This window comes from Danio rerio, chromosome 20, assembly GCF_052040795.2.
Source record: "Danio rerio strain M-AB ecotype USA chromosome 20, GRCz13ab, whole genome shotgun sequence".
Lineage (NCBI taxonomy): Eukaryota > Metazoa > Chordata > Actinopteri > Cypriniformes > Danionidae > Danio > Danio rerio.
The window spans coordinates 38,010,535-38,038,534 of NC_141040.1; the positions used below are offsets into that span (position 1 = coordinate 38,010,535).

The 28,000-nt window shown below is 35.3% G+C and overlaps 1 protein-coding gene and 1 long non-coding RNA gene across 3 annotated transcripts in view; both read left to right on the forward strand.

The window, feature by feature from the left end:
• The first annotated feature begins 279 nt into the window (after positions 1 to 279).
• rxrgb (retinoid X receptor, gamma b) overlaps positions 280 to 28,000 on the forward strand; it is a 41,033-nt gene continuing 13,312 nt past the window's right edge. The window contains 1 exon segment of one of the 2 annotated variants that reach the window (NM_001002345.1): positions 280 to 366. In NM_001002345.1, the coding sequence (NP_001002345.1) occupies positions 336 to 366 (31 nt within the window). In that variant the 5' untranslated portion in view covers positions 280 to 335. 2 annotated transcript variants of the gene reach the window in all.
• Positions 10,404 to 15,820, forward strand: LOC147839381 (uncharacterized). The gene is made up of 3 exons (XR_015518673.1): positions 10,404 to 14,562; positions 14,609 to 15,327; positions 15,622 to 15,820. It is a non-coding gene; the product is annotated as an uncharacterized LOC147839381 (long non-coding RNA).

Genomic DNA, 28,000 nt, shown 5'->3' on the forward strand with positions numbered 1-28,000 from the left:
AACAGTCAAAAAAAGCTAATAAATTGTTTAATAAAGCATACGTGGGAGGAAAGGGGGATAAACTTATATTTCGTTGTTATCTCTCTGTTCTGGGCGAAATGTGTGCTCTGTGGAGCGCTCTCTGTGTGGCTGCTGATCATTACCGTAATGATAATAATACGCGCGCACCAAAATATAAAGCGCGGCTGGCTTGACTGTGTTTTTCCGAACCGCGGCTGGCTTGACCGCAGTAGTCAGCGCGCCGCGGAGTTCAGTTCGCTCGGGCTGGAAAGAGGAATCGAGAGGGGTGCTGCCGCGCGCCTCCAGGACAAGACCTGACTATAAACTAACGCGGAATGGATACTCACGACACATATTTACATCTCCGTAAGTCGCCGAGTCTCTTTATTTCCTGTTGCTGCTTTTCTGTGTCTTCTTCGCGCGGTTGTTTGTCATAAGTGTGTGTATGTGTGTTTGAGTGCAGTAAAAGCTTTATAACAACTTCTCTGATGAACTTCAGACTGATTACACTCGTATCAGCCCGCGTGGATTGGCATCTGTCAGGTGATCGCGCCGTGCTTTACATGCATGGGTGGCACTTTAATTGCATTTATGCAATCGATCGTCCTCAAAGCACGCCTGTTGTGTCGGAGTGTTAGTTATTGACTTTCAGAGGGTATCCAGCCGGGTGCGGCATGTACACACATAGGAATGAACATATATCGTGACTTGTTTTATGAGTGAGTGCGAATGACTTCTTTTTAGGCAAAGTCAAAGAGAACTCTAGCAAGTTCTAGTGTCATTGTGTGTTATAAAGCTCAAATCAAAATAGTTTTGACAGTTTGAAGGAGTTTTAGTTGCGTTTAGTTTAGTTGTTTTGCTCTGGTAATGAGTTGGTCATCAATTTATCCAAGCTGGTCGTTCCTAAAACAGTTTGTATGACCTAACAAGCTGGTTGGTGGTTCGAGATGGTTCACCAGCTTATACCAGTTTAAAATCATCTTCCATGTTCCAAAGCACAGCTATACACTAGCTTAAGCAGGATTTTCCTGCAGAGCAAGAATTCAGCCTACTGTACAGTGCATACTGAATGCTTTCAAGGTAATATCAGACATGGTTACATAATTTGTATCCAATATAATGTATTTTAACCCATGACAAGTCTTACATTGCAGAGCAGAGATGTCATTTTTTGTAGTTACACTATGCTAACCACAAATTTACTGTGGTTTTAACCATGTAGTGAAGTTGTGGTTATACAAATGCTACTCAAGATGGCAAAAAGGTTTACCACACTTCTACTATAATAAACACAGCGCAAACACAAGTGTATTACGTTGTATTAATAACTATGGTACAATTTACGGTGGTTTATATCAACATGGGTTCATGCTCGATAAAGTAAGCATGGAAACTTATAGTAAATAAACAAAATTATTATACTGTATACTCTCAGTCATGTGCTACCTTGATGTCTGGGTTATTTCTGTTGCTTTTATAAAACCATTCAGATGTGGATTTTGAGCTTTAAACTTGATAAATTAATCACAGCTAATCACATTATTTATTTTTTGCTGCAAACAGACGTACATTAGAATCTGTGTTTGTTAACATTTACATCTATACATCTGGCGAATGCTTTTATCATTGCATGTAAGATATACATTTTGACCTTGATGTTGCTTTCAACATGCTCCACTGTATGAACCGTGGTGTTACAGTAATAAAGGGGTCACAGAGTCTCTCCAAAGGTGTGCCATCTGTAACTTTTGCTCTCAACTTTTCTTGTTGCTATAAGAGAGAACTGCCTTATAGCTGACAACATTCCTTTGCCTTTAACAATGCGAACATACAAGTCTAAAGACACACAGACGAGAAAGCAGAAAAGGCACATGTATTGCAGGATTGCTCAGAGCGCTTTGTTATTGTCAGCTGTACTCATGCTTTCAAACTGCTCACAGCGGTTTCTGTAGATGCGCCTATATGCACTGTACACTTTCAACATGTGACTCACTATGCAGCCTTGCCCTCACCAGCTTTTACATAAAGGAAAACAGGCAGGAAAATGGAGGATATCTTTTCCCGAGAGAAGCAAGCGTATAGGAAGCATGAGTTTGTTATTTTGCAAATGAATTAGTTTGTCATTAGGCCGTCCAAAATACAACATAACAAAAAGTCTAATACAAAAAAGAGGTATAGCTGCTTCTAGACCTGCAACGACGAACCAATTAAATTGATTAATATCGATTACTAAAAGTGCTGGCAATGAATTTCATAATCGATTTGTCATGTCGTGCATTGCGGAGACGTTTCATTATTAAAAAACTTTAGTTGAGCTAGGAGCGGAGTGAACGCCCTCTGCCTCTATCACACACTGATGCCAGCAGAGTTCGGTGCCTCATAGACAGGACAGAGCAAAAAATGAGCAGAGGTTAGGTTAGAGAAAAGATACATGGAGAAGTCAGAGAAATCTGTGCGACCCTAGTCATCCAAGGTGTGGGAGCATTTCACACTAAATAAACAAAAGCAGCATGACATGAAAAATTCTAACTGAGCTTTGGTGCATTGGCTGGCACTGAGCCAGTAAGATGTGTCATATTATCACAATTAAGCAGTTATTTTAACCATCCAATGCTTATTTTATGTTTTAGACATGCAAATATGTACGAGTACTAGTAAAACAAAACATTTACAGTTTGTAAAACACACAAGAAAGTCTATGGAAGTCTAACAATTCATAATTTGCAGATGTGTATTATTCATATCAGATACACATAGTGATTGTAACAGTAAAGTTCAATCTTTTCTTCTCCCAACTGCTCATCCACTTGCTTGCATGCATTTTGGAGTAACTGATGAATTTAGGTGCTGAATCCTGCGTGTTTTGCTTTTATGAATGAGGCATACGACCCGGACCCAATTAAACATGGCGATGCCCATCATACGTCATACATCACAATCAAGATCATTTATACATCTTTTAAACAACAAAAATACTCACTTGCACATTTTTGTAAATTGGAATATCAGGTAGTTGATGAACTGAGCACAGGTGTGAATATTTTGTATAAAAATGGAAAGGCAATAACAGGGATACGTATGTCATACAGCGCTATTGTGGCTGCGGTGTGTCACGTGACAAAAATGACGCGTCACCACTGAAACATTAAGGGCTAATTAATACTTTTGCGTCAAGCACACGCGTATGCTACAGTGCAGCCTACTCATGGACACATAGTCCTCGCTGTGGTCGTCCGCGACGCTGACGTGCATCTCTCAAAAAATTTAACTACATATCACAACTACACGTAGCGCAATCTCTGTGATTGGTCGGCTTGGTATTGCTGACGATTGTGGGCTGGGGTGAAAGCCTCACAAGCCCGATACAGCAAGTGTTTACAAGTGTCAAGTTCTGTAAAGGAGCTCCCGATGTTGTGATCTTATGATTAAAGTTGTTGCACGTCAGCCTCGAAATGAGTGAGTTTGAGCAACTTGTATGTTAGAAAAAAAAAACACCAGAGAAGAAGCTCGACACAGAGAAACATAAAAATGTACTGCCAGCTAGCGTTTCGGAAGTGTTATTGCAGAGCAACACAAACATCATGCCGATGTATAAATGCACGGTATGCTTGGGTCACGTCGATTACTTGACACAGAAGTATATACCATGCTTAAGGGTAAGCATTCTAAAATAATGATCACACAAAACTCAGATGGGCCAGATAGAATCTTTTAAACTCACCAGTGAAAGGGTTAATAACAGCAGTAAAGCATGGGTGGTGTAGTTACTGTGCACTTTGCATTGCAAGACTAAAGACACATTTTTATTCACTTGCCTTTTTTTGGATTATTAATTTTTCCATCTGTTGTCATGTATAGCTACACTGCAAAAAAGATATTTTGTCTCATTTCAGTCCAAACATCTAAAAAACTTAAATCAGGATTACTAGACAAGAAAAATGAAGTGATGCTTAAAACTTCTGTTTGAGATTATATCTCATGAAGATTGTTTTTGAAAAATTAATTTTGTTTGTTTTAGGCAAACAATCACTTTATTTTGATGTTTTTTTTAGAAAACAAGACATTTTTTTAATGCTATTTCATGTGTCTTTAGTATGTATCTTAATTTATGATTTTTTTAGATATTTGGATTAAAACTGGAAAAACTACTAAGTTAGTTTTTTATTTTATTATTATTATTATTATTATTATTATTATTATTATTATTATTATTATTATTATTATAAGAGCTCAGGGATGCACTTTCTAAAGATTTTAATTCTGTTTTTGAATAAAGGGTTGCAAAATGAATGCTTTTTTTTATCTGATTCCTCGATTAATCATAACAATAATTGACAGATTAATCGATTATTAAAATAATCGTTAGTTGCAGCCCTAGCTTCTGCGGTGGATAAACTAGCAGAGATGCTATTTTGGCTCTTAGTTGCTTCTTGTTGTGTGTATATAAACAGACTGGGGTAATGTAAGTCTGGGGTAAAGTAGACTGGGGCAAGGGTGGAAATCTATTTTGATCGGTGGATGTGTTCGCACCCTGATTGCTTCCCAGAGGACATACAGCTTTGAAATGTTAGACATGAAGCCTTACATCACACAGCGAGGCTGAACTGTGTTCACATGCTTGTCAACACAGGCTGCAGGCTGGAACTATTTTTTTTACAGAAGGTGTTTATGCTCACCAAGACAACAATTACTAATAAAAGGCTGTGATGCATAATTTGGTGTGTAAAGAACAATGATTATATGAAACTTTGGTAATACTTTAGTTTAAGTACCAATTCTCACTATTAACTACTGACTTATTATCTGCTTATTATTAAGGTATTAGCTGATTATTAGTATTTATGAAGTATGATCTATTCTACATCTCTAATCCTACTTAATACCTAAACCCATCTACTACCAGCAGTAAACTACTACTTTATTGAGCTAAAAGTCTTAGATAATGGTTTGTTAATAGCAAGACCCTAAAATAAAGTGAGTCAGTGACTAAAACTTCATTACATCTTAATGTTTAATAAATGCTTTAAAACATTTACATAAATCCTAAATTATCTATAAATTATAGATAATGTTTGTTATGTTTTACTAATAACAGGTTTTAACTTGAGCACATTTGCACAATATTTGGTTTTTAATGACCAAACATGTTATAATACAAAGAGGAAAACACTGAAGTTGCCATAGAGTGCATTGACTCAAAACTGTTCTCTGATATCTACATAGTAGGTACTGTATAGCTAAGTTCCCGATAATAAATAAATACCACAAAACACCTTAACACCTTGTCTATAATTTGTAATCGAATACATTTATCTATCTCCATATGAACAACTTTTCTGGTGTGGTCTGTTTGCTTGGTAGCTCACTATATACAATGTAAAATCAAGATAATAATCAACATATCTACTCATCATGCAATACAAGCACCTCAATAATTTTGTTAATGCAATATACTGTATATCAGCCATCATTTTTGCATAAAAAGTGAATGTCTGCAACATTTTAGCTGATACGGCAGCGTCTGTCAACTCATCTAATCTCTGTTGGAGGAACAATGTTTACTAACAAGTGAGAAAAAGTGATTTTTCACATTTTCCTGACGTGAAAACTACTGATGGTTTGGAAGAAGTTGTCTAAAGGAGTTCTGTCTCTAGGCTGCAGTCCAATTTCAGAAAAGTGACGATTCACCAGTAACATTAAAGCCAATTTCCAAAGGCATTTACATGTCTTTTTTGTCCCTTGAAAGTGTGTATGCCCATTTACATGCTTGTATAATCATTATATAAGCAGTGGCATAAATTGGTCTTACAATGACAATAATATCACTTATAATAATTTCTATGACAACATATCGCACAACAAAATATATTTATTGCAACAGGCATAACTTCTTAGTTGCAGTTCACTTTTTTCTTACAGTGAACTGTACGACAAGCCCTGCCTTCTCATTTCATGCATAGAAGAACATGTATCTGAAACATACAACAAATCATATTTTAGTAAATGATAGATTCACTGTCAGTGATTTTCTGACAAGCACAGCCTTCACTCGTATCTGAAACATATAACGAAGTCGTACCCTACGTAACATATTTTAGAGTCGCAAAAATGTAGGCATTGCCCTCTAGTGGAGTTGTCATCTGAAACGTGTAGTGAAATGTACCCAGAGCAACGTAATTTAGGATTTACAAAAACGTACACTGTAAAAAAATCTGTAATTTTCCTTCTTTTTTCCTTCTACAAACCGTAAAATAGCGTCAGTTAAATTGCAGAAATTTACCATAAAATAATAGACTGTAAATTACAGAAAATTTTCCAGAAATTTTAGTTGAGGAAATTTCTGTGATTTAACGTCCATTATTTAACAGTAAACTTCTGTAATTTAATGCCCGTTATTTATTTATTTAATTTTTTCCGGGACCCAGGCTAAGTCAAATTATGGATTTTTTTACAGTGCCGGCAGAGGCACATATTTCCAATGAGCCTTAGTTCAATTTTATTTATTATTTAATAAGGATCAATTTTAATATTTAGTTATATCAAGTGTGTGTTTTTGTATGTTTTTGTTAGCGATAAGAGATGGACTACTTGTAATACATGTTTTGGTATAGAATATCTACAGGCAGCTCCAATTGTGTCAGTCTTCTGTGTGATCTCAAGTCTCTTTTCATTCAGACTGATTCATGTGGGGCATTGCTTTTATAGGAATGACATATTAAAGAGGCTTTTTTAGATTCACCCTGAAGGCATTCTGTCATATAAAGTCAGCTCCCTCTGCCATTTATCTGGCTCTCAATGAAACTGTAACGGCAGCAGTATTGATACATTGTAGAAAGTCTGTTGCATTGTTAAAGGGCTTTCAAGGTGCCACTTAATTTAAAATCATGAGAGTTATTAGCAAAATGTGTGCAGAAAAAGACAAGCTTAGAAAGATTCTGTCTTTTCCTTACAATTCTCAGATAAATTGTCAGAATTATGAGATGAAAATACAGAATTGTGAGAAAAATATCAGAATTGTGAGAGCCAACATGTCTGTCATCATCCTTATCTGAAGTTAGAAGTGCAATAGTTACAGCGCTCAGCATAAATGAGTACACCCCCACACATCTCTCATTTAAATGAATATTTTCTGTAGGCCACGTTAAAATATTATATTTGTGCATATACATTAGTTTAATCAGTACTGAAGCCAAATCTGGAGCTTATCTAACAAAATACCTTACTATAATGGTTCAAAAATTAGTAGCTCAAATTAATATGTTAGGGAAAAATAGTAAATAAAATTAAAAAAAAATAGCAAAAATTAAGATAAACAAAAAATATTTACAATTTTGTAGAAATGTTATAGTTTGTAAATTTTTTGCAATATTTTGCTTGAATTTAATTGTATTCCTTCAAGTTCTAAATATGTTTGCTGACTAAAATATTACTTTAATAAATATATCTGTTTAATAAATCTGTTTTGTTGAAATGCAACAATATATATGAACCATATTCACTGAGAAATTGATAAAATTATTTATTTTCAAAATGGGGTGTACTCAATTATGCAGGGCACAAACAGATTTGGCTGTTCATAGTACATATATAATGTGTATGTACAGTTTAAAAAAAGGGGCCATCCATTGGCACTTCACTGCATTAATAGAAGCATTCATGTGTTATTACAATAAACACAACACAACCTATTTAAAAAGAACGTCCACTGTAAATCTTCAAATCTGAATCCTTCATTACTTAAATCTGACACACACTTGAGTGCACTTCATCCCTGGTCGTGCAACAGGTGGCCCATCTGGAGCGATAGATTTAATGACACTTTGAGCCTCAGTCCGGGGCAGGCAAAAAGCGTAGTCTGTGCAGAAGGAGACTTGTCAAAGCTTGGAAAGAGGCTGATCTTTGTGGCAGTAAACGGTTCCTGCTGGATTCAATCGTCGATAATCCCAGTAATCCCATAAACGAGCAGACTCCTCCCTGCGGATCCTCCCCCTACCGCCGTCCCCACTTCGCTCATATCCCATCTGTTCTGTCAGCGGAGTGAGTCTGTGCTCGGACAGGTGCTTAACTGTGCCCGTGGAGGTTTGGTTGAGTGGTGCCCGCGGTCATGTGGCATCCGGCGGCATTGCCTCTTCATGGTCAGAGTCACGGCGGTGAGAATGGCCACTATAGTCAATGTGAGTATATGATAATATGAGCTGATCCGAGACTGGTATAGTATCTGAATTTAAGAGCAGATCCTAGACTAATATACTTTAATAGGCTTTTAGTTAAGGGATGAAGAGAGAACTGTGCAGTGTGAAATGATGAAGTTATTTTGAGTTGATTTTTCATGTGCAGCATGTGTATGGATGTGTTGGTATGCTGCGTGCTGTATGCATTTGTCAACCTGTTAGTCTGTTTAGTGTTTCTAAGGAAGCCTATCCAAGTCTGGCAGCCTCTTCTCATACACCTCTCTTTGGTTTGTTTTTATCTAGTGTATTCCTAAATTGAGACACTCGTTTTTATTTATCTTTTTGGCTCCAGCCAGGTCAAATTCATAATTTAGGGGTGTCCACGGGGTCTTAAAAAGTATTAAAAGTTGATAAATCAATGTAGAGAAATTTAAAGCCATTAAAAAGATTTGAATGCTATTTTGCAAGGTATTCAGTCGTGTATTATTTTTGATTATGCTATGTATGGTTGTTTGCTAAAGTTTGTCTGAATTAAATCTGTGAATATCAGGATGGTGTGTGTGTGTGAAATAAATGAAATCCTACTAGATTTGACATCATGCTGCTTTGTTTACTGCAGTAATCAAGACAACACGATTATTTCTGCAGTTCTACAGGCGCCAACCTGCTGAATGAGCTAGATTTCATAGATTTGTATTCAGTATATGGATAATATTTTAGGTTTGTATTAGTTTCATACAATTATATTTAGTTAATATAATGCAAGTTAAAATCTCGCCAGTGTTTCTGGTTAAAAGATGGTTACAAGGTCTTAAAATGTATAAAAAGAGTCTTAAATAAGGTCTTAAAAGGTATTGAATTTCACTCTCTGATTCCTGTATATACTGTTTAATTAGAAAGGTGTTGTTGTTGTTGTTTTTTGCATGGCCAATTGCACATTTTCAAAAAGGTTCGGTTTCCTATACACACACAATGGTTGTTAAAACTACTTATTTATAATGAGCTGAATCAACACAATTCTTGAGGGGTTTTGTAAGATAGCTTAATTGTTTTATGTTCAATCCACTAAAATTGATAAAAAACAATTAAGTTAACTTAAATGATCTGAGTTGGAGCAACGTGAAGGAATTGTGTGGAACACTGCATTTGTTACATTATTTTCTTTCTAAATGTCATTGATCAGAAGAAAAACTACTGTCCTATAAAGTGAAATATATATATTTTTAAAAAATAATTGCAATTCTTCTAACCCAAATAAATGACTTTTATCAATTTAATCAAATATAATGTCAAATAAAATATTTGATTTGCTATGTCACTAAATGGCTGACATTTTTAGCTTTTATTTAAATGATTAGGGTTAGGGTTACTGATTGTAAGGTATAATACTGTCAAATAAAATTTCACATTTTTTTATGATTATTTATTTTTAAATTTACTCACTTAATGGGTTCTAAACCTTTTTGAGATTCTTTCTCAACAAGATATTCTAACGAATGTTGGAAAAAAGCAGCCACTGACATCTATAGAAAAAACTACTTCAACAGAAGAAAGAAACTCAAACAGGTCTGGAGCAAATGGAGGACGAGTAAATGATGACAGAATAAATTTTTTTGGGTGAACTACCCTTTAAAATATTTTTAAAAATATGTTAAATTATGGGGGCGCCTCACAGCAAGAAGGTTGCTGGTTCAAGCCCCAGCTGGGTCAGTTGGCATTTCTGTGTGAAGTTCGCATGTTCTCCTCGTGTTTGTGTGAGTTTCCTCCGGGTGCTCCAATTCTCCCACAGTCCAACCACATGCGCTACAAGTGAATTGATTAAGCTAAATTGGCCATAGTGTATGTGTGTAAATGCAAGAGTGTATGGGTGTTTCCTAGTGCTGGGTTGCAGCTTGAAGGGCATCCGCTGCATAAAACATATGCTGGATAAGTTGGTGGTTCATTTCACTGTGGCAACCCCTGATAAATAAAGGATGAAATTAAATGAATGAATAAATTAATGTTAAATGATTATATTTATGTAAGTGTATTTATTTATGATCAAATAAATGAAGTTGTTATATAAAAAAAATATGAGGAGTAATATTTATATATGTACCTGCATCGGATTAAGCAGAATTGCAGAAGAAATGATTGAATTGGGAAACATTGCTAGTATTTTTTGGGTTACTGTTTACTAGTTTAAAATGTGATTTATTCCTGTAATGGCGAAGCAGTTTTTTTTTTTTTTTTACCATAATTACTCCAGGTCTTTAGTGTTATGTGAACCCACAGTAAAAAATAATTGCTGCCCTAAATGTTTAAGTTGAATCAAATTAGCAATATTAAATATCAATGTACATTAAACTGACCTACAGTGCTCAGCATAACTGAGTACACGCCATTTTGAAAATATTTTTATCTATTTCTCAGTGAATATAGGCAATTTATTTCAATGCATTTAAACAAAACAGATTTATTAAACAGATATATTTATTCAAATAATATTTTAGTCACCAAACATATTTAGAAATTGAAGGAATACAAGTAAATTCAAGCAAAATATTGCAAAAACTAAATTTTTCTTAAATGTTTTTTTGTTTCTTTAAATTCTTCCTCTTTTAAAAATTTGTATTAAATATTTTCTATAACATAAATTTGTGTGTACTAGTTTGTAGACCATTATTATTATTATATTATAAAGTTATCTTGTTGGATAAGCTCCAGGATTGGCTTTAGTACCGACTAATCTAATATATATACTGTACTGTACATATATATGCACAAACATAATATTGTATAGCATCCGATTAAAAATATGGATTTAAAAGAGAGATTTGTGAGGGGTTATAAATGCTCAGCACTGTATTTCAAGTTAAATCTCATATATATCTTAAAATAGTGAAGTTGAAACATGATTAGACTTGTGTTATTTATAAAATGTCTGTTATCTGTTTTTGCCATAAAAGCTGATATGGTAATAAACTCAAAACTCCCTCTCTCTCTGCAGGATTTGCTGCTCATACATTTCCTGTTATTATTTATCATCAATACGTTGTGCTACTTAATGTGCATTTCTGAAAACAGTGACACATTTCATGATTCCGTGATAAACAGAAAGTTAAAAACAGCACTTAATTCAAATTGGAAATCTCTATCAATGTCTTTACTGTCAGCTTCAAGCCTCTTGTATATTTTCTTAGCATGTCAGTAGTAACCTGTATAATTAATCTGTGACCTCCGCACTCAGCCTTTGATAGTAAGAGTAGAATTGGCAAGGCTCTTGTGCTCTAATGCTGTTCAGCTGTTATAGATCAGGGTGAGGAGGCACTAGAGTATTGTGGGTATTTTGGGAAAGTCTGCTCGGATCAATCTATTTCAGTATATCCCTTTATATATCACACATTCACAGTACTTCACCCCCATCACTTCTATGCTTCTCTGTCTCTCTCCTGCTCTTTATATCCACCATCTCTCTCGCTCTCTCTGTCTCTGACAATAGTTTTGTTGAGGGACGTTTGTGTGTGTGTGTAAATACTTTGAATGACAAGAGCAAACTCTCATTTAATCACACAATTCAAAGCGGTGATGGAAGTTGTCGTGGCTGATTGACGGTCACTCACTATCTACTATTCCTTCTGTTTTTGTTTCTGTCTTTCTCTGAAAGTGTTGATGCAACAAATACAACTTGCACAATGCTGACGTCAGCCTTATGGAAGTTTCCTATTTTCCTTATGGAAGTTTCTGAATTTTCCATTTTAATAATAAGTTAGTTTACATTAGAGATGCACCGAAGGACATCCTGGGATTTTAAACGACCACATAGAGTCAAGACTTCAGTTTAACGTCTTATTCGAAAGACTGCACTCACTGAGCAGTATAGAGTCCACATCAATATACTGGGGCATTAAGACCCACACAGACCACATGTTTAGCCCCCCTGCTGGTCTCACCCAAATGACAGTACAAACACCTGGTAATAAACTGCCACATTTCTGTTATTTTACAGACTCGCTATATTATCCCTATATTATTTCTTATACAGTATATTATTTCATATGATTAAAATGTTAATAAACTTCTCTCCGTTGAATTGCACAGTTTTTTAACATAATAAAAAGTTTAAAGTTCTATAATGCAATTCATAACCATAAATTTAAATAAAACTGAATGACTAAAGTTAAAGATTTCTCATTTGTTATCATTGTTTTCAAGGCTCGTGAGCATTTCAAGAAAGTTTAAACCTTTCAAGCACAATAAATTGTTCTGTTTGTAACTTTAAGGGGTCATGAGGCATTAAGTTTATTTTGTAACTTTCTGAGGTCTGAGGTACGTTTACACTGAAAAAAAATCATAATATTGAAGTAATTTACTATATTCTGTTCTATTTTTGACCCTTATCATCAGAAGGCTCTATTTGGGTGGGCGTGGCCCATTGTAGATTCAGAAGTAAACGCCTACTGCTGTGATTGGCTAACAGTTTTGCATATTAACAGGGCTAAGCAGGCAGTGAAGTAGAAGGGTTCACTGATCCATCCTATTACATTCATTCCCTCATTTTCCTTCGGCCTCTGATTATTAGAGGTCGCCACAGCGGAATGAACCGCCAACTAATCCAGCATAAGTTTTACACACCGGATGCCCTTCCAGCAGCAACATGCTAATTCCACAGAGAAATGCCAACTGGCCCAGCCGGGACTCGAACCAGCAACCTTCTTGCTGTGAGGCGACAGTGCTAACCATTGAGCCACCATGCTGTCCTCATTACATCTTAGAGCACAGGTGTCAAAGTTAGTTCCTGGAGGGCCGCAGTTCTGCACATTTTAGTTTCAACCCTAATTAAACACACCTGATCAAACTAATTGTGACCTTCAGGCTTGTTTGAAACCTACAGATAAGTGTGTTGAAGCAGGGTTGGAATTAAACTGTGCATGCTGTGGCCCTCCAGCAACTGGCTTTGACACCTGTGTTATAGAGCAAGAAACTCCAGAAGCTGTGATTTTGTCAGACTTTCAGTATCAGCTGATTTTAGAGGAAAAGCTAAATGTTGAGTTCTGAAACTTACAGGAAGTTTTCATAGTAATATGAGCTCAAAATATCAAAACATCAAGGAAATATTTGAATTTTAGTGAATTATGTATAGTTATAGAATGTTATTTTACATTTGATAATTCAGTTTTGGTACCTGAATACTGTTAGACTCCCCAATAAGTAGAAAGCACTGTTTATTTCATTTGTATCTTTGCTCCATTATATTTATTTATGCTTTTAATTTGTTTATTTAATTCATTCATGATTCACTTCCCTACAGAATCATTCCAATCAGTCTAAAATAATGAATTCCTTACAAGTAGAGTCATCAATTCCATCTGGTAAAATTGCATTCATATTAAAATATAATCGTAGAAAAAAAAATATTACAATGTCAGATTTTTACAATATAATGCAGCCCTAATTGAATCAATTCTTGGTTTTAAATAATTGCATGGTCTTGTTTTGGGTGAAACATACATTACAGTTATGCTGACATTATGTAGGCCTCTATTTAATGGCATGACAAACATGTCATTCTTTACTCATCCTCACGTCATTCCAAAATAGTATGACGTTGATGACTGAAACATTGGCCATTTTGCTTTATGATGACATTGGTCCTATAACAAGTGCCCAACTACACTGATGCTTGGGTTTCTCTCATGTTTGAGAAGAGTGAAAGCCATTAGGGAGAAACAACATTAATGCCTGATTTTAATGCATGTGATTAAGAAGCACATATGGGTGTGGTGTCTGGCTGCTTTATACATATAGCGTATTTAATCCATGGTATGCATGCTGCTGTACAACGTCTGTATAAGTTACATATTTTTCAGCGTGTGGTGGATGTTTTTCACATGGGATTTATATAGAAGGTTAGAAAATAAACACATTAACAAATAATGTGCAGTGATAAAAATGTAGAGGTCATATAACAGAAACCATGTGAAATTAAATTTACTATCTGTACCTGTTAGTGTTTTGATAGCCTGTGTTGTGAATTTTTGGATGTTGTGATTATAGGGTTTGCGGTAAAGAAACATCCTACAAGTTTCTTTTTCTGAGATTCTTTAGACAGCTTTTAAACAACCTACAGTTCATATGACTCAGCACTGACATAATACAGACAGAGACTCCCTCTTCTTCCTTTATATCCTTCCTTCTACCAGTTCACTTTGATTCCTCAACTCCCTCATTTGCTGAAGTTACTAAAGGTTATGAGTAGGGCAGAAAAGGAAACACATGATTCTGTCTTGTGCTATTAGATCCCGTTTGCAGTCTAGCCTCCTTTGAAAACATTTGTTAGTGTGTATGAAGTTTACAGCATGTACAGTTGTTCCCTTTAGGAACTTAAAAATACAGTAACTCATTAATTGCAGTAGCTTATATGCTGTTTACAGTTAGCACATAAAACTCATTTGTAGGCCTATGAGTTACAAGAGCTTGTTTTATAAAGTTATGGTAATGGGTAGGGTTACACTAGAATGTATGTGAAAGGCGGACATTTGTAATTTAGGGTGAATGTTTGTGACTATATGCTTTTGCTTGTTTCTTTAGTCATAAAAGAAACTTAACATTAATTCTTCACAAAACCCTCAAGCTATGAACTAGCTCAGTTTCAGAAGTTTTGTAACAGTTGATGATGTTTTCCCGATTGCTACATTTTCTACTGTACATAGATTGTCACATCAAGGCAATAAAAAATATATCCAGTGTACATTGTGACAACCCAGCAAGCGTTTTTTTCAATAGTCCAAAAATATACTAGCAATAAAACAGACAAGAATCTATGGCTACACATGTAAAATATGACTAGGTATGTCTTGTTTGATGACATATTTTTGGACTATTGTTAGATGAATACACTCTAAATTGTGAATGGTTGACTTTACTTTAAAAAAAAGTGAGTAAACCTATTGCTTTTGAGGTGTTTAGTTGACTTTACATAAAATGTTCTTTTCGCCATTGCCTACAATTACGTAGGAGAACTACACTTACCAATCACTTTATAAGGTACACCTGTCTAACTGCCTTTTAATGCAAATTTCTAATAAGCCAGTCACATGGCAGCAGCTCAATGCATTTGTAATGTAATGTGTAATAATATAGCGCATTTATCGTGTATGTCAATACACTCAAAGAGGTTTACAATCATGAGGGGGGTCTCTCCACACCACCACTAGTATGCAGCATCCGCTTGGATGATGCGACGGCAGCCACAGTACAACGGCCCTAGCGCACACACCACACACCAGCTATTGCTGGAGTGGAGAGACAGTGATAGAGCCAATTCGGTGGAAGGGGCTGATTGGGTGGCCATGATCGTAAGGGCTGATTGATGGACTTTGGCCAGGACACTGGGTTTTTTAATGACCATAGAGAGTGAGGACCTCGGTTTAACGTCTTATCTGGAAGACGGTGCCCACTGACAGTATAGTGTCCCCTTCACTTTTACTGGGGCATTAGGAATCACACAGACCACAGGTTGAGCGCCTTCTGAGGAAGAGAGGTGATTTAAGTGACTTTAAACGTGGCGTGGTTGTTGGTGCCAGACGGGCTGGTTTGAGTATTTCAGAAACTCCTGATCAACTGAGATTTTCACGCACAACCATATCTAGGGTTTGCAGAGAAGGGTCCGAAAAAGAGAAAATACCCAGATAGCAGCAGTTCTGTGGGCACAAATGCCATGTTGATGCCAGAGGTCAGAGGAAAATGGCCAGACTGGTTCCAGCTGATAAAAAGACAACAGTAACCACTTGTTAAAACTGAGCTATGCAGAAGAGCATCTCTGAACACACAACATGTCCAACCTTGAGGCAGATGGGCTACAGAAGCAGAAGACCACACTAGCTGCCACTCTGGTCAGCTAAGAACAGAAAACTGAGGCTACATTTCGCACAGGCTCACCAAAATTGGACGACAGAAGGTTGGAAAAATGTTGCCTGGTCTGATGAGTCTCAATTTCTGCTGCAACATTCAGATCGTAGGGTCAGAATTTGATATCATGAAAGCATGGATCTATCCTGAAATTGTATCAATGGTTCAGGCTGGTGGGGGAGGTGAAATGGTCTGGGGGATATTTTCTTGGCACACTTTGGGCCCATTAGTACCATTTGAGCATCGTGTCAATGCCACAGCCTACCTGAGCATCTTCTAATGGCTACTTCCAGCAGGATAAAACGTCATGTCAAAATGCACAAATCATCTCAGATCATGAACATGACAATGAGTTCACTGTACTCAAATGGCCTCCACAGTCACCAGAACTCAATCCAATAGAGCACCTTTGCATCATGGATGTGCAGCCGATAAATCTGCAGCAACTGCGTGATGCTGTCATGTCAATATGGACCAATATCTCTGAGGAATATTTCCAGTATCTTGTTGAATCTATGCCACAAAGGATTAAGGCCGTTCTGAAGGCAAAAGTGGGTCCAACCCTGTACTAGTAAGGTACCTAATAAAGTGGACGGTGAGTGGATGTGCATAATTATTCAAATTAAGTCAGACTAGCAGTAAATTTCCTAATTTCTAATGCAGAGCATTAACTACATTGTAAAAAATATATGGTAAACACAGTTTGTATATTTTGAGATTCAAAAGTGTTTTCAGTTTATTTACGGTTGTGAATTGCATTATGGAAGTTTGATCTCTGCTCTGACGACTTTTGATGTTGAAAATTCAACTCCACAGTTTAACAAAGTGAGTTTTACAGACATTTTAGTACTTTGAAATAATATAATGGATAAGAAATAATATATAGAGAAATAAGTCTGTGAAATAACAAAAAAATTTACTGGTAGTGTATTACAATGTTTTTGTAACTTATCACCAACCATACACCAATCCAGAAAATATATCACTTTTAACTATTAAAAATGTTATTAAAAGTCGCTTTTTTTAAAAACTTTTCCAGGTTAAACGTTGTTGGAAAAAAGATCACAGTCTAATACAATAAAAGGAAATGCAATTAAAAAGCATATTGTTAATTTATGGATTTTTTTTTTACAGTGTAGCACAATTTATAATAAGATGCATGTATTCTATACTAACACATGCAAAATGGGTTATAGCATTTTTGGGCATTAAATAATGTTACAAATACTGTCCTAAAATACCTAAAAAAACATTTTTACCAAATGTTAAAATAATCATCAGGCTTTCAAAAACCAGACCGCAGTTGCCACACTGATTACATTGGCAGCCAGAGAAAATATGGATGGGTCATTTTGACATTGTTTTGAAATGTGCAGCTCTCCAGAGATCATGCCAGAGAGGAGACCGAGGGTCAGCCACTGTTTTTAAATTGATAGGCTCTCTTATGAGTACTCAGAATGGGTTTTATTTTGATAAACACGAGCAGTTACTTCACTGACTCTTGTGCAATATTCAGCAGAACAGTCCCTGCTGATTTCTGCTGATCATTACATTTCAAGTGATACAATTCAAGGATCATCGAGATATCACAGACCCTTTAGGTTTTTAATTGAGTTTGTGCTTTTTGGCACAGATGATCATATGCCGAAAGGTCATGACTTGACAGGATGTTTTGAAACATTATGATTAATGTGCCTTCATTTCCTGTGAGCTTTGTTTCCAAAATGTCAGCATTTTCTTTGACCATTTGCTATCTATCTATCTATCTATCTATCTATCTATCTATCTATCTATCTATCTATCTATCTATCTATCTATCTATCTATCTATCTATCTATCTATCTATCTATCTATCTATCTATCTATCTATCTATCTATCTATCTATCTATCTATCTATCTGTCTATCTATCTATCTATCTATCTATCTATCTATCCATCCATGTCCTTATTTTACCTTTCAATGTGTGACAGTAAAGCCTTTGTCAGCATTAGTTATTTAAAAGGCGAGTAATTCTTGTGACAAATTGTGCATGTTTTGAGTAATACCAAGGTTACTAGAGGACGCAATCAGAGTTCATTGACATTTATGTGCAGTGTATGTGCTTTCATTACTTGATACTCTTATTATTCTTCAGTATCCACTTCACTTTTCCTTTGCTAAGCATTGACCCTGTTGTCAATAGAGCAGCATAGAGACCTATATCTATAGTGCAAACAGGACACACATGTTCTTAAACACACAAGCGCTCCAGAAAATTGGATTACATCTGTAACAGCGCTCCATAATACCCATGAAAAAAATCCCAGCATGCCTGAGAGCTCCTGAAGGCACAAGTCCTGCTCATTTTCACCTCTGTCAGCGATTCTGAGGACATTAGTATGAACATAATGCATTATTATAGCAGTACTGATAAAAAAAGCATGACCATGAGCGTATAGTGCATGCGTGTGTGTGTGTGTGTGTGTGTGTCTTTTATCAGATACAGCAATACAAATACAGCTCCGGAAAAAAAAACACTTTAGAGGTATTTTCATTTCTCTAGATCTGCCATTGATAGGTACGTGCTTGAGTAAAATGTTAATTTGTGTTTCTTTTCATAAAATTAAATTAAGATTATTATCCATATTATCGACAATTGTATTTGAATGAAATAACGATGGGTCAGTATAAAGTATTACATGTTTTTAGACTTTGTTTTGGAAAAAATTTATATGTATTCAAGGGTGTAACGGTCCACAGAAGTCACAGTTTGGTACGTACCTATATTTTGGGGTCACGGATTGATGCAGGTTTTTGTACAACAGGAATAAGCAACAAATCTCCATCCAGAAGTGTATGGTCACAATCAGCTACAATACTGAAAAGCTTCTTGGGATATAAAAGTTCAAAATAAATAGAATAATAAAAAATGCAAATTTATAATTAGAGTCTGTTTATTACATTTTGATAGGTTGAGCATAATTCCTAAACAGCAGAAAAACAGTAATTGTGCATAGATTCAGTAAACTTTAAATCTGTCATGTCTTTTATCAAAATGCTAGCACTTTGTCTATGCATAACAGAGGTGCAGTGGACAACAACTGTTGTTTGTATAGAGAAGGGGCTTAGACTGACATGTGTGTGCACAAGGTGAGACACAACCTTATATTTTCATAATTCTTCTGTAGAAACATGGTTGACAGATGCGTGTGACTACTGTACACTTTTCAGTGTCTCACACACGGGCACTGCGATTTTAAACAGTGTCCAGGTAAAACAATTTAAACTTTGACACGCAGCAGTGCTCAACAATGTCACTTCAGGGTGCTTTCACACTAGTACTTCTGGTCCGGTTCATTTGATGTCAGATTTCGGTACGTTTAGCTAGTGTGAACGCTGTCTTCTGAACTCGGGTGCGCATCCACGAACCGTACCCAAGTCCACCCGAAAGAGGTGGTCTGGGGTACGGTTTGTGCGAAGTCTGGTATGGTTAATTTCTTATATGAATGCAATACCAACGGTAGTGAAATGATACAACAAACTTTGGTTTGCATATTGGTGACAAGCAGGACTGACCCAGTGCAAGCAGTAATAATGTCTGAATGATCGTGATATGCATATGTCTCAATTTTGCTGTTTTGCTTTCGTGGCAGTCACATAGCAACAGCTGTACACAAAACATCAGCTTGATGAGGGAAGCGTACCGAGGTTCAGAAGGAAAAAAAGAGAGTGAACACAAACCAGCCGAGAAGGTGGCAAGGGGGACAATTGAACTTGGGTTCGGTCCAGGCAATTGAACCAGGTGTGAAAGCACCCTTAAAAGCAGTGGCCCAATCAGAAGATCTTTGTGGAACAAGCATTGCAAGTTTCTGTTTACAGTGTATAACAATTTACAGTTGGCATGACAACAGCAACATGGTAGAAACATTTTTGGAGGAAAGTTGTATTCTTTGTGAATGACTCCAGTTGTTGCACTGCTGTGGTGTATTTTTTGCCCAACTCTAGTGACTGGCACATCTGTATTCGTTGTTGGATGTTGCATGAACCAAATTGTGACCCCCATTAGGGGTGTTGGTTCGGGATGAAAACATGTATTGTTACACCCCTTATTGTTCATAGATACATACATGCACAAATATATAAAAAAATAAAATCGGAAAACTGAAAACATTAAATTTTCTGTAGTGTGTGTGTGTGTGTGTGTGAATGAGAGTTTATGGGTGTTTCCCAGTTATGGGTTGCAGCTGGAAGGGTATCCGCTGTGTAAAACATATGCTGGATAAGTTGGTGGTTCATTCCACTGTGGCGACCTCTGATGAATAAAGGGACTAAGCCGAAGGAAAATGAATGAATATTGACCCAGTTTAATTTAATTTGTAATTCTGTAGTTTTCTGTTGATAAATAAAAACGTATATATTTATAAGGCATAGGTGTGTGTGTAAAATAGGAATATTTGTTTTAGGTATAATGTTATCTAAATTTAAAACAAAAATATTGTCTCTTTTTAATTTTTATTTTTTTGCAGAAATTGAGCTGATCAAAAAAAACTAACATTTTCTTTTATGTGATTGAAAAGCATGTTATTTCACTAAATATTAATTTCTGATTTAGATCTTTAAAGATCTTTAGAAGGAAATTTTCAAGTGGTCTTAATTTTTTTTTCATTTCTGCATATATATTCATTTGTAGCCTTAAATTAGTCATATTAAAAGCAGACATTCTGGTAGCACCCACATGTAAATTATTTTTATTTGATTGTATAGGTTGATCATTCATATATCAATAAGAGCGTGTGCTGATAAACTATGGGTTAATGAAGTAATGTTGATAACTGAAGTGTGAGTTGTGTAGTTGGGGCTTTTGGGGGATTATAGACACATGGCGATAATCAGGGTTGATTTAATGTCCTGCGGCTCTCCACAGCAGACTGGGATAGAGTGGGACAGTGTCCCATTTCCCAATCACTTCTGCCCCCTTTTGTCTTATTGTGTCTGTTGCCCTCCTCACAACCCCTATATTCTTGACAGGTGGTTAATAACAGTTGAGAAGAGGCTTTAATGTCATTATTGATCAGATGTCAACTTTATTTAGGATGGAAATAAGTGATTTAGTAGATTGTGTGTGTGTTTATTGTTATTAGAGATGAGAACCTGTTGTCATAATCATTTTTGGGATTTCATGCAGTACATAATTTAGTTTAAACAATAATGTGCATCCATAGTCTGTGTGTGTGTGTGAGTGTTAGTGTCTGTGTGTAATAAAAATTCACCAACTCTTTTTATAATAGCCATAAATCATAATCATTGACTGAAAATGTGCTATTACAGATTTCCCTTATTGTGATATCACAAGCTTCATCCATAACTGCCTTATTACAATAGATCAGTAAGAATTCATGTCAGATCAAAAAAATTATTAAGCTTCTAAAGTTATTCAGTGAAGAGCAAAGAATTTCATTTGCATTTTGATTTAGACAAATCTAACATAAATGGGATATCTTTTCCACCTTTTAACAGTTCACAGATGTAATTAACTGTGTGTTTCTGATATGGTTATGTATACGTTTGCCATTTATTTAAATGCTGTGCATTTGCTTTTGATGTGTGCTCACAGAAATTTTATATCATTGTATATTCCAACTGCCAAAGCTGACACATGCATGCAGATAATACATTTTCATGATGCTGGAGAACTGGCATGATCATCAAAACTAAGCCAATATTTTGCAATGAGAGTATCTGAGACATAGACTGTAAAGGCTCCACCTTCTTCTATAAAGGGGGTTAGGGAGCAGCAGCTCATTTGTATGCAAAGAAACACATAAAAAATAGTTTTGGCTTCCGTTCAAAAATGAACATCCAAAGCGTTGATTAATAAATAGTTTAAATAGTAACATTCTTAGGGCATCTGAGACTGCATTTACACTAGTGCATTTCCATTTTAAAAACAGCATTATAGAATGAAAACACTCATCGTCTATACTGCTGTTACTGCTGTTTTTACTGTGTTTCAGAAAACAATTTCCTTCAACACTTTACATACCTGTCAACATGGGGATGTAAAAATAATACCAATAATACAATTATTATTTTTTTAAATCCCCAAATTACTAAATATGTTGATCTGGAGCTGTAAATAAACAGTTGAAACAGTCAGTAATATGTTTTTTTTATTTTTAGTTACAAAGAATAGAATACATTAGAAAAAGCTGCAAATAAATTAGCAAACAGTTTAGCCTGTTAAAATGAACAGCTATCATAAAAAAACTGAATCAAGTTATCAAATCTTAGTTAACCTTTTCTTCAATATGTAATTTAAACATTCTGATTTAAGAGCAGCAAATTAATCTCCTATTTAATTTCATTACATTAAATAACAGAGGTGTCACTTTAAAAATGCACAGATCTAGTGAAAGCATTTGACTGCTTTCCTAACTGTTTATGCTCATTTAAGACAAAATTTGTTGTGTTTAAAAGAATAACCTCCATGGTCGACATGTTTAGATGTTTCAATTATTAATATTATTATTATTATTATTATTATTATTATTATGTGTATATGTCTGTTCAAACATGCACTAAAAACCCAGTGTCCACTTTAGCTCAGCTTTAAATCATGTGTACAGAATCTGTTTGGGAAACAGTGTCTATGGAGCGCGTCTGACATGAACTGACTATTTTCAGGATTGTATAGTGGAAGCTGCGCCTGTAATGAAAAGGTAGGGAATCATGCCATTTTTATATTTATTTTAAAGTGTTTTCACGCCTAAATTAAATGAAAGCACAGAACAGACTCACATTTATGAGCAAGGGGCATCCCCTGGTGGTTCCGCTGTATGGGTTGAGTATAGGGAGGATCAGCTCTCTAATTTTTATTGCCACCTTTCATAGATAGATTTTAAAAAAGGGAGAAATATGGGAAAATACCTTTACAGGATGATAGCGGGATAGAACTGTAAAATACAGGGGAATCCTAGGAAAACGGGAGGTTGACAAGTATGCACTATACAACCTAAACCACATGATGCATGACCATTCATGATCACTGGTTATCTATAGTTCTTGTTTATCTGGTGCCTAATGGTCACTTGTGAGGGGTTTGATGAATCAGGAAATGATACTCAATACTGGAACTAACAGAATTCTTAAATTCTTTAATTCTGATCGCTCCTACATCATATTGTCATGTTATATTTACAGTGAAAGCTTCTATTCAGATATTTAAAAATTAAGCTTTGATTGTCTGTCATCATATTTAATGAAGTCATTACCCTAAATGTCCAGAAGATATTCTTTTTCTCTTATAGTCTTTAGTTTTTCAAATGTGTGTGTTTTCAGACCCTGCTGTTTTCAAATTAAAACAGGTTCTTCAGTGTTTTCAAAACACTCAGTTTTTGTGGGTTAAAGAAGCCAGAGTAGTGTGGATGCCTGGCATAAACCAGAACAAAAATCATGCACTATAGTGTAAACAGCAATATTAAGCTTTATAAAAAAGGCCATAATTTGTTTCCATTAATAAACCAAATAAAATGAACTTAAAAAAATTAAGATGTTTAAAAAAGTTGATTTCATTTGATTACATGCAAATACAAAAATTATAATAAATATGCAAAGCCTAAAATATGTAAAGAATTCAATACAGCTCTCTCTATCCTGTTCCTTAGTCAGTGTGTATTACAGAACTGTTAGTTAGAGGCTTAATGAATTAGAGCCTGCTGGAGATGCCACACCTCAGCTGACCAGTAATTAACAATCAAAAGATTTGAACTAGCCCTCTCCAAATCCTATTGTGTTCCTGAGTCTGTGACTAATGTCAGACTGAGTCTTGCCATGCTCAACAACACTATACACAGCTTTCTCCGTTTGAGTGTAAGGAGCATATACTGTATGAAAAAATTGATTCGAGTTTTTTAGAGTGCGATTTCATATGGTCTCTGGTGAACTTGATAGCATTCTACCAGCGGCTGCACTTTGCTCCCAGACAGATGTACAAAGGTCATGGGCATTGTAGAGAAATAATTGTGAAATCCTGATGAATGTCTGGCACATAGACCATCTCAGAAGAACAACATCTGAATCATCAGCTAATGGTCAATGCAATGCAAAGACTTTAAATGAAAGACTTTTAATGAAAAACACTTAATTTTGGCTTATTTGTGTCTGAAAATAGGACTAAAAAGTAGTCTAGTCTAAATATCTAAAAAGTCTTAAATCAAGAACCTTTAAGACTTTTTAGATACTTGAACTAGACTTTGGACTACCTTTTTGATATGGAAAGTATGTTTTCTTAATGGAGATTTAAATATTACATCATCTATGATCAGTTTGACGTCTTACTTTACACTTGTAAATTGTAGTTGTATCAACAATATCCCATTATTAATGTGCCGCAATTAGGCCAGAGTTTACAACAAGCTCCTATTAATTAATGTTAGATAATGTAATTTTTGAATGTCCGCACTGGAATTAAATGAACTTAATATACTAAAGAGAGGGAACTTATACATCAGTATAAAATACACTGTAAAATTCATTACTTTACTTAAAAAAAAAAGTAAACTTGTTGCTTTTTAAGAAATTAATTTAGTCAAAGTGAAGAAATGTGAGTAAATTTGTTGTTAAAATTAAGTAAGGATGCTTTCACATCTTTGGTTCGGTTCATTTGGTCTGGACCAAGGGCAACAAATGGTACATTGTGCTCAGCTCATCAGACTAAGGCAGCTGAATTAGTCCAAAAGGCGCAGTACTTTTTGCGGTTGGGTCTGTTGGGATTGGGATTGCGGTTGGGATCATGTTCTCATCACAAACGAACTGCTTAAGGGTTTGTTTTTGGTCCGCTTTTGGTGTGCACTCAAATGCAATTGCCACATTCAGACCTGCCCAAACTAACTTCACCAAGAGGGAAAACGAACTCTAGTGCGATTCAACCAAACTAAATAAGGCAGGTGTGAAAACAACCTAAATGAACTATGTGCATAATTATGGAAATTAAGTTCAGTCAACTTAATAGTTCCAAATTTCAATGGGTTTACTCCCTTTTTTAAGTTAAGTCAAATTGTCGCTTTTAGGGCAAAAGGTACTCGGTTTTTTAAAAAAAAAAGTTAATGAACTAATCACTTTAATTTATTTGAACATTAACACTGATTTGAAATATTACTAATATTAAGTTTGTCACTGTAAAAAGCTAGTAAAATTGTGTGCCATTTTGCAACTATAAGGAGTCAGTTTCAGCTGTTTAACTCTTGAGATATTTGGAGTCTGACTTACAGTAAATGTAGAGGACTACATAGGTCATTTGAGGATAGGTTGATGTGCAGACCCCTGAATCTATCCACTTAATGCATCTTGGCTATTTGCCACAGAAATTCTCTCTTCTGCCTACACACACACACACACACACACACACACACACACACACACACACACATGCAGCTTAGAAGAATAGCGGTGTGTTTATTACAAACTAAGTGCTGTAATTCCCGACTGCATCTTGAACAAACTGCAATTACTTGATTTGTGGAAATTCACAAATAAGAAACCACAAGCTAGAGAATTGAATCCACCCTTATCTCTGTTATATAACAAAAGAAGCTCTTTTATGTGGCTATGAGGCAACTCGGGTATCTTAGGCAATTTTTAGGGCTGTTTTATTGTAAAAAAAAATATTTTAAGCATTCTGAAATGTTTGCATATAAATTCTGATATGTTTAAATAGTAATTCACAACAACACGGCCACAATATCAAAAATGAAATGAACATTTGGTCAAATTATTTTACCCACCCTCATGTCTTTCAAAACCCATTAGAAGCATGTACAATTAACAAATACTTTTAAAAGTTTTTGGTGAATAGAGTTTTAATGGAGGGACAAAAAACTAAATTGACATGAGGTTGAGAAAATGACAGCAGGTTTCATTTGGTATGAACTACATTTTAAATGGTTGTTGACTTTTATGCATTTTTGAGCACTGCTACTGGTTAATGTCATTAATTTGTTTATTACATATAACCTAAATCACTATATCCCATTTTGAAAATGAATATTTGTATCCATTTCTCAGTGAATATCGGTTACTCATTTTCATTAAATACCTTTAATAAAGATGAATAAATAGTGTAATTGTATTGTTCATGTTTTGTTCATGTTAGTAAAAGCAGTAATACAACTTTATAGAAAAATGTCACCCATATTTCTGTACTCACCAAGCATTTTACTCAGCTCCGCATTGTGCAGGCTTGGGGTTTGCTTCGCATGCCTCTTGTGGTAATCTTTTGCCCACACCATAAACGAGACTAGTATGTCTTTATGTATACTAAAACAATAAAACATTGTATCACAAAAAAAAGAATAACAGAAAAGTTAATGATTTAATGTCACAGATAAATATTTTGTAAAATATTAGAGTTAAAAAAAATCTACATTAAACTTGAAATGCATTAAGTTATTTTTTTCCCTCACAGACTAAAAAAACTCAATTATTATTTCATGTATATTTATTTATTTATTTGGTAAGCAGCCTTGAAATGTAAGCACAATCAATAGACTCATTATCTAAAAATAAAGCATTTCAGGATGTCCCGATCACCTGAGTTCATCTAGCAATAACGCATTAGTGATAAATTGAAACAACCCGCCATAAATAAAGACTAACTATCCCCCTATCAGCATATCTGAACAAATCATTGATGAAGGTTGTGTGTTTACACCTCAACAAACCGAAGTCGTGTCCATGTTAATTTAATCTTAGCTGATTTTGATTTGATCTTCATCTTGATGAGTGATGAAACAAGTTAGCGGATTGCAACACTATCGGCATTGGCAAAAAAGGTGCAACCTTTGCCCCATGTTTGTCCTTGTACTGCGTTAGATAGATTATATGTGTTTGTGCTGCTACAAACTACCATTACCAGGTACTCGCATGCAGCAGTCCATCAGCTCCCAACTGAATGGTTAAAGCCACAGGTTTTAATGTGCTCTTTCAGGAGAGTGTCCTCATGCATTTACTCCAACAGCACATTCTTTTATTACACATTATGCACTGCAGTTTTAAAGCTTAATAATGGGGAAAATTGATGTTTTGCCAAGGCACTCATGTTCATAACAGGCACTTGATGTTCCCATAGTTACTCTGTTCTCTGACGTCTGTAAAGCAAATATATAAATTGCATTTTGCATTCTGATATATTTCATTTGGAGAGTATTTACATTCTGTTTGGCTTGCAGACTACATTTTCTTTGTGTGTGTGTGTTTTTAAGAAGGCTTGTTTACACCAGGGATTATGTATTTGAACAAAAATGACAAGGGAAATAAATTTTTTCTCTTTCAATATATTTTTAAATGCTGTTTATTCTGGGGATGGTATATTGTCACATTATCACTCAGAAGTCAAATATCGTTATTTTGCACTCAATTATAAAAATTTTAACTGTTAAATGTTTTTTTTTTAATAGATACATATAAATGTGTATTATTATGGTTTTATTTTATATTATTATTACATTTTTGTAAATGTAAGTTTGTGGTTTTGTTTTTAGAGTTAAAAAAATAAATGTAAAAATTCAATTAAAGTTTTGTTTATATTAAGTTTTATATTTAAGTAACTTAAGTACTTTAACTGGGGCGAAGCAGTGGTGCAGTAGGTAGTGCTGTTGCCTCACAGCAAGAAGGTCGCTGGTTCGATCCTCGTTTGCAAGGAGTTTGCATATTCTCCCTGCGTCCGCGTGGGTTTCCTCCGGGTGCTCCGGTTACCCCCACAGTCCAGAGTGTGTGTGTGTGAATGTTTCCCAGAGATGGGTTGCGGCTGGAAGGGTATCCGCTGCATAAAAATTGCTGGATAAGTTGGCGGTTCATTCCGCTGTGGCGACCCCAGATTAATAATAAAGGGACTAAGCCGACAAGAATATGAATGAATGAATAAATAGTACTTTAACTTTATTGATCTTATTATGCACTCAT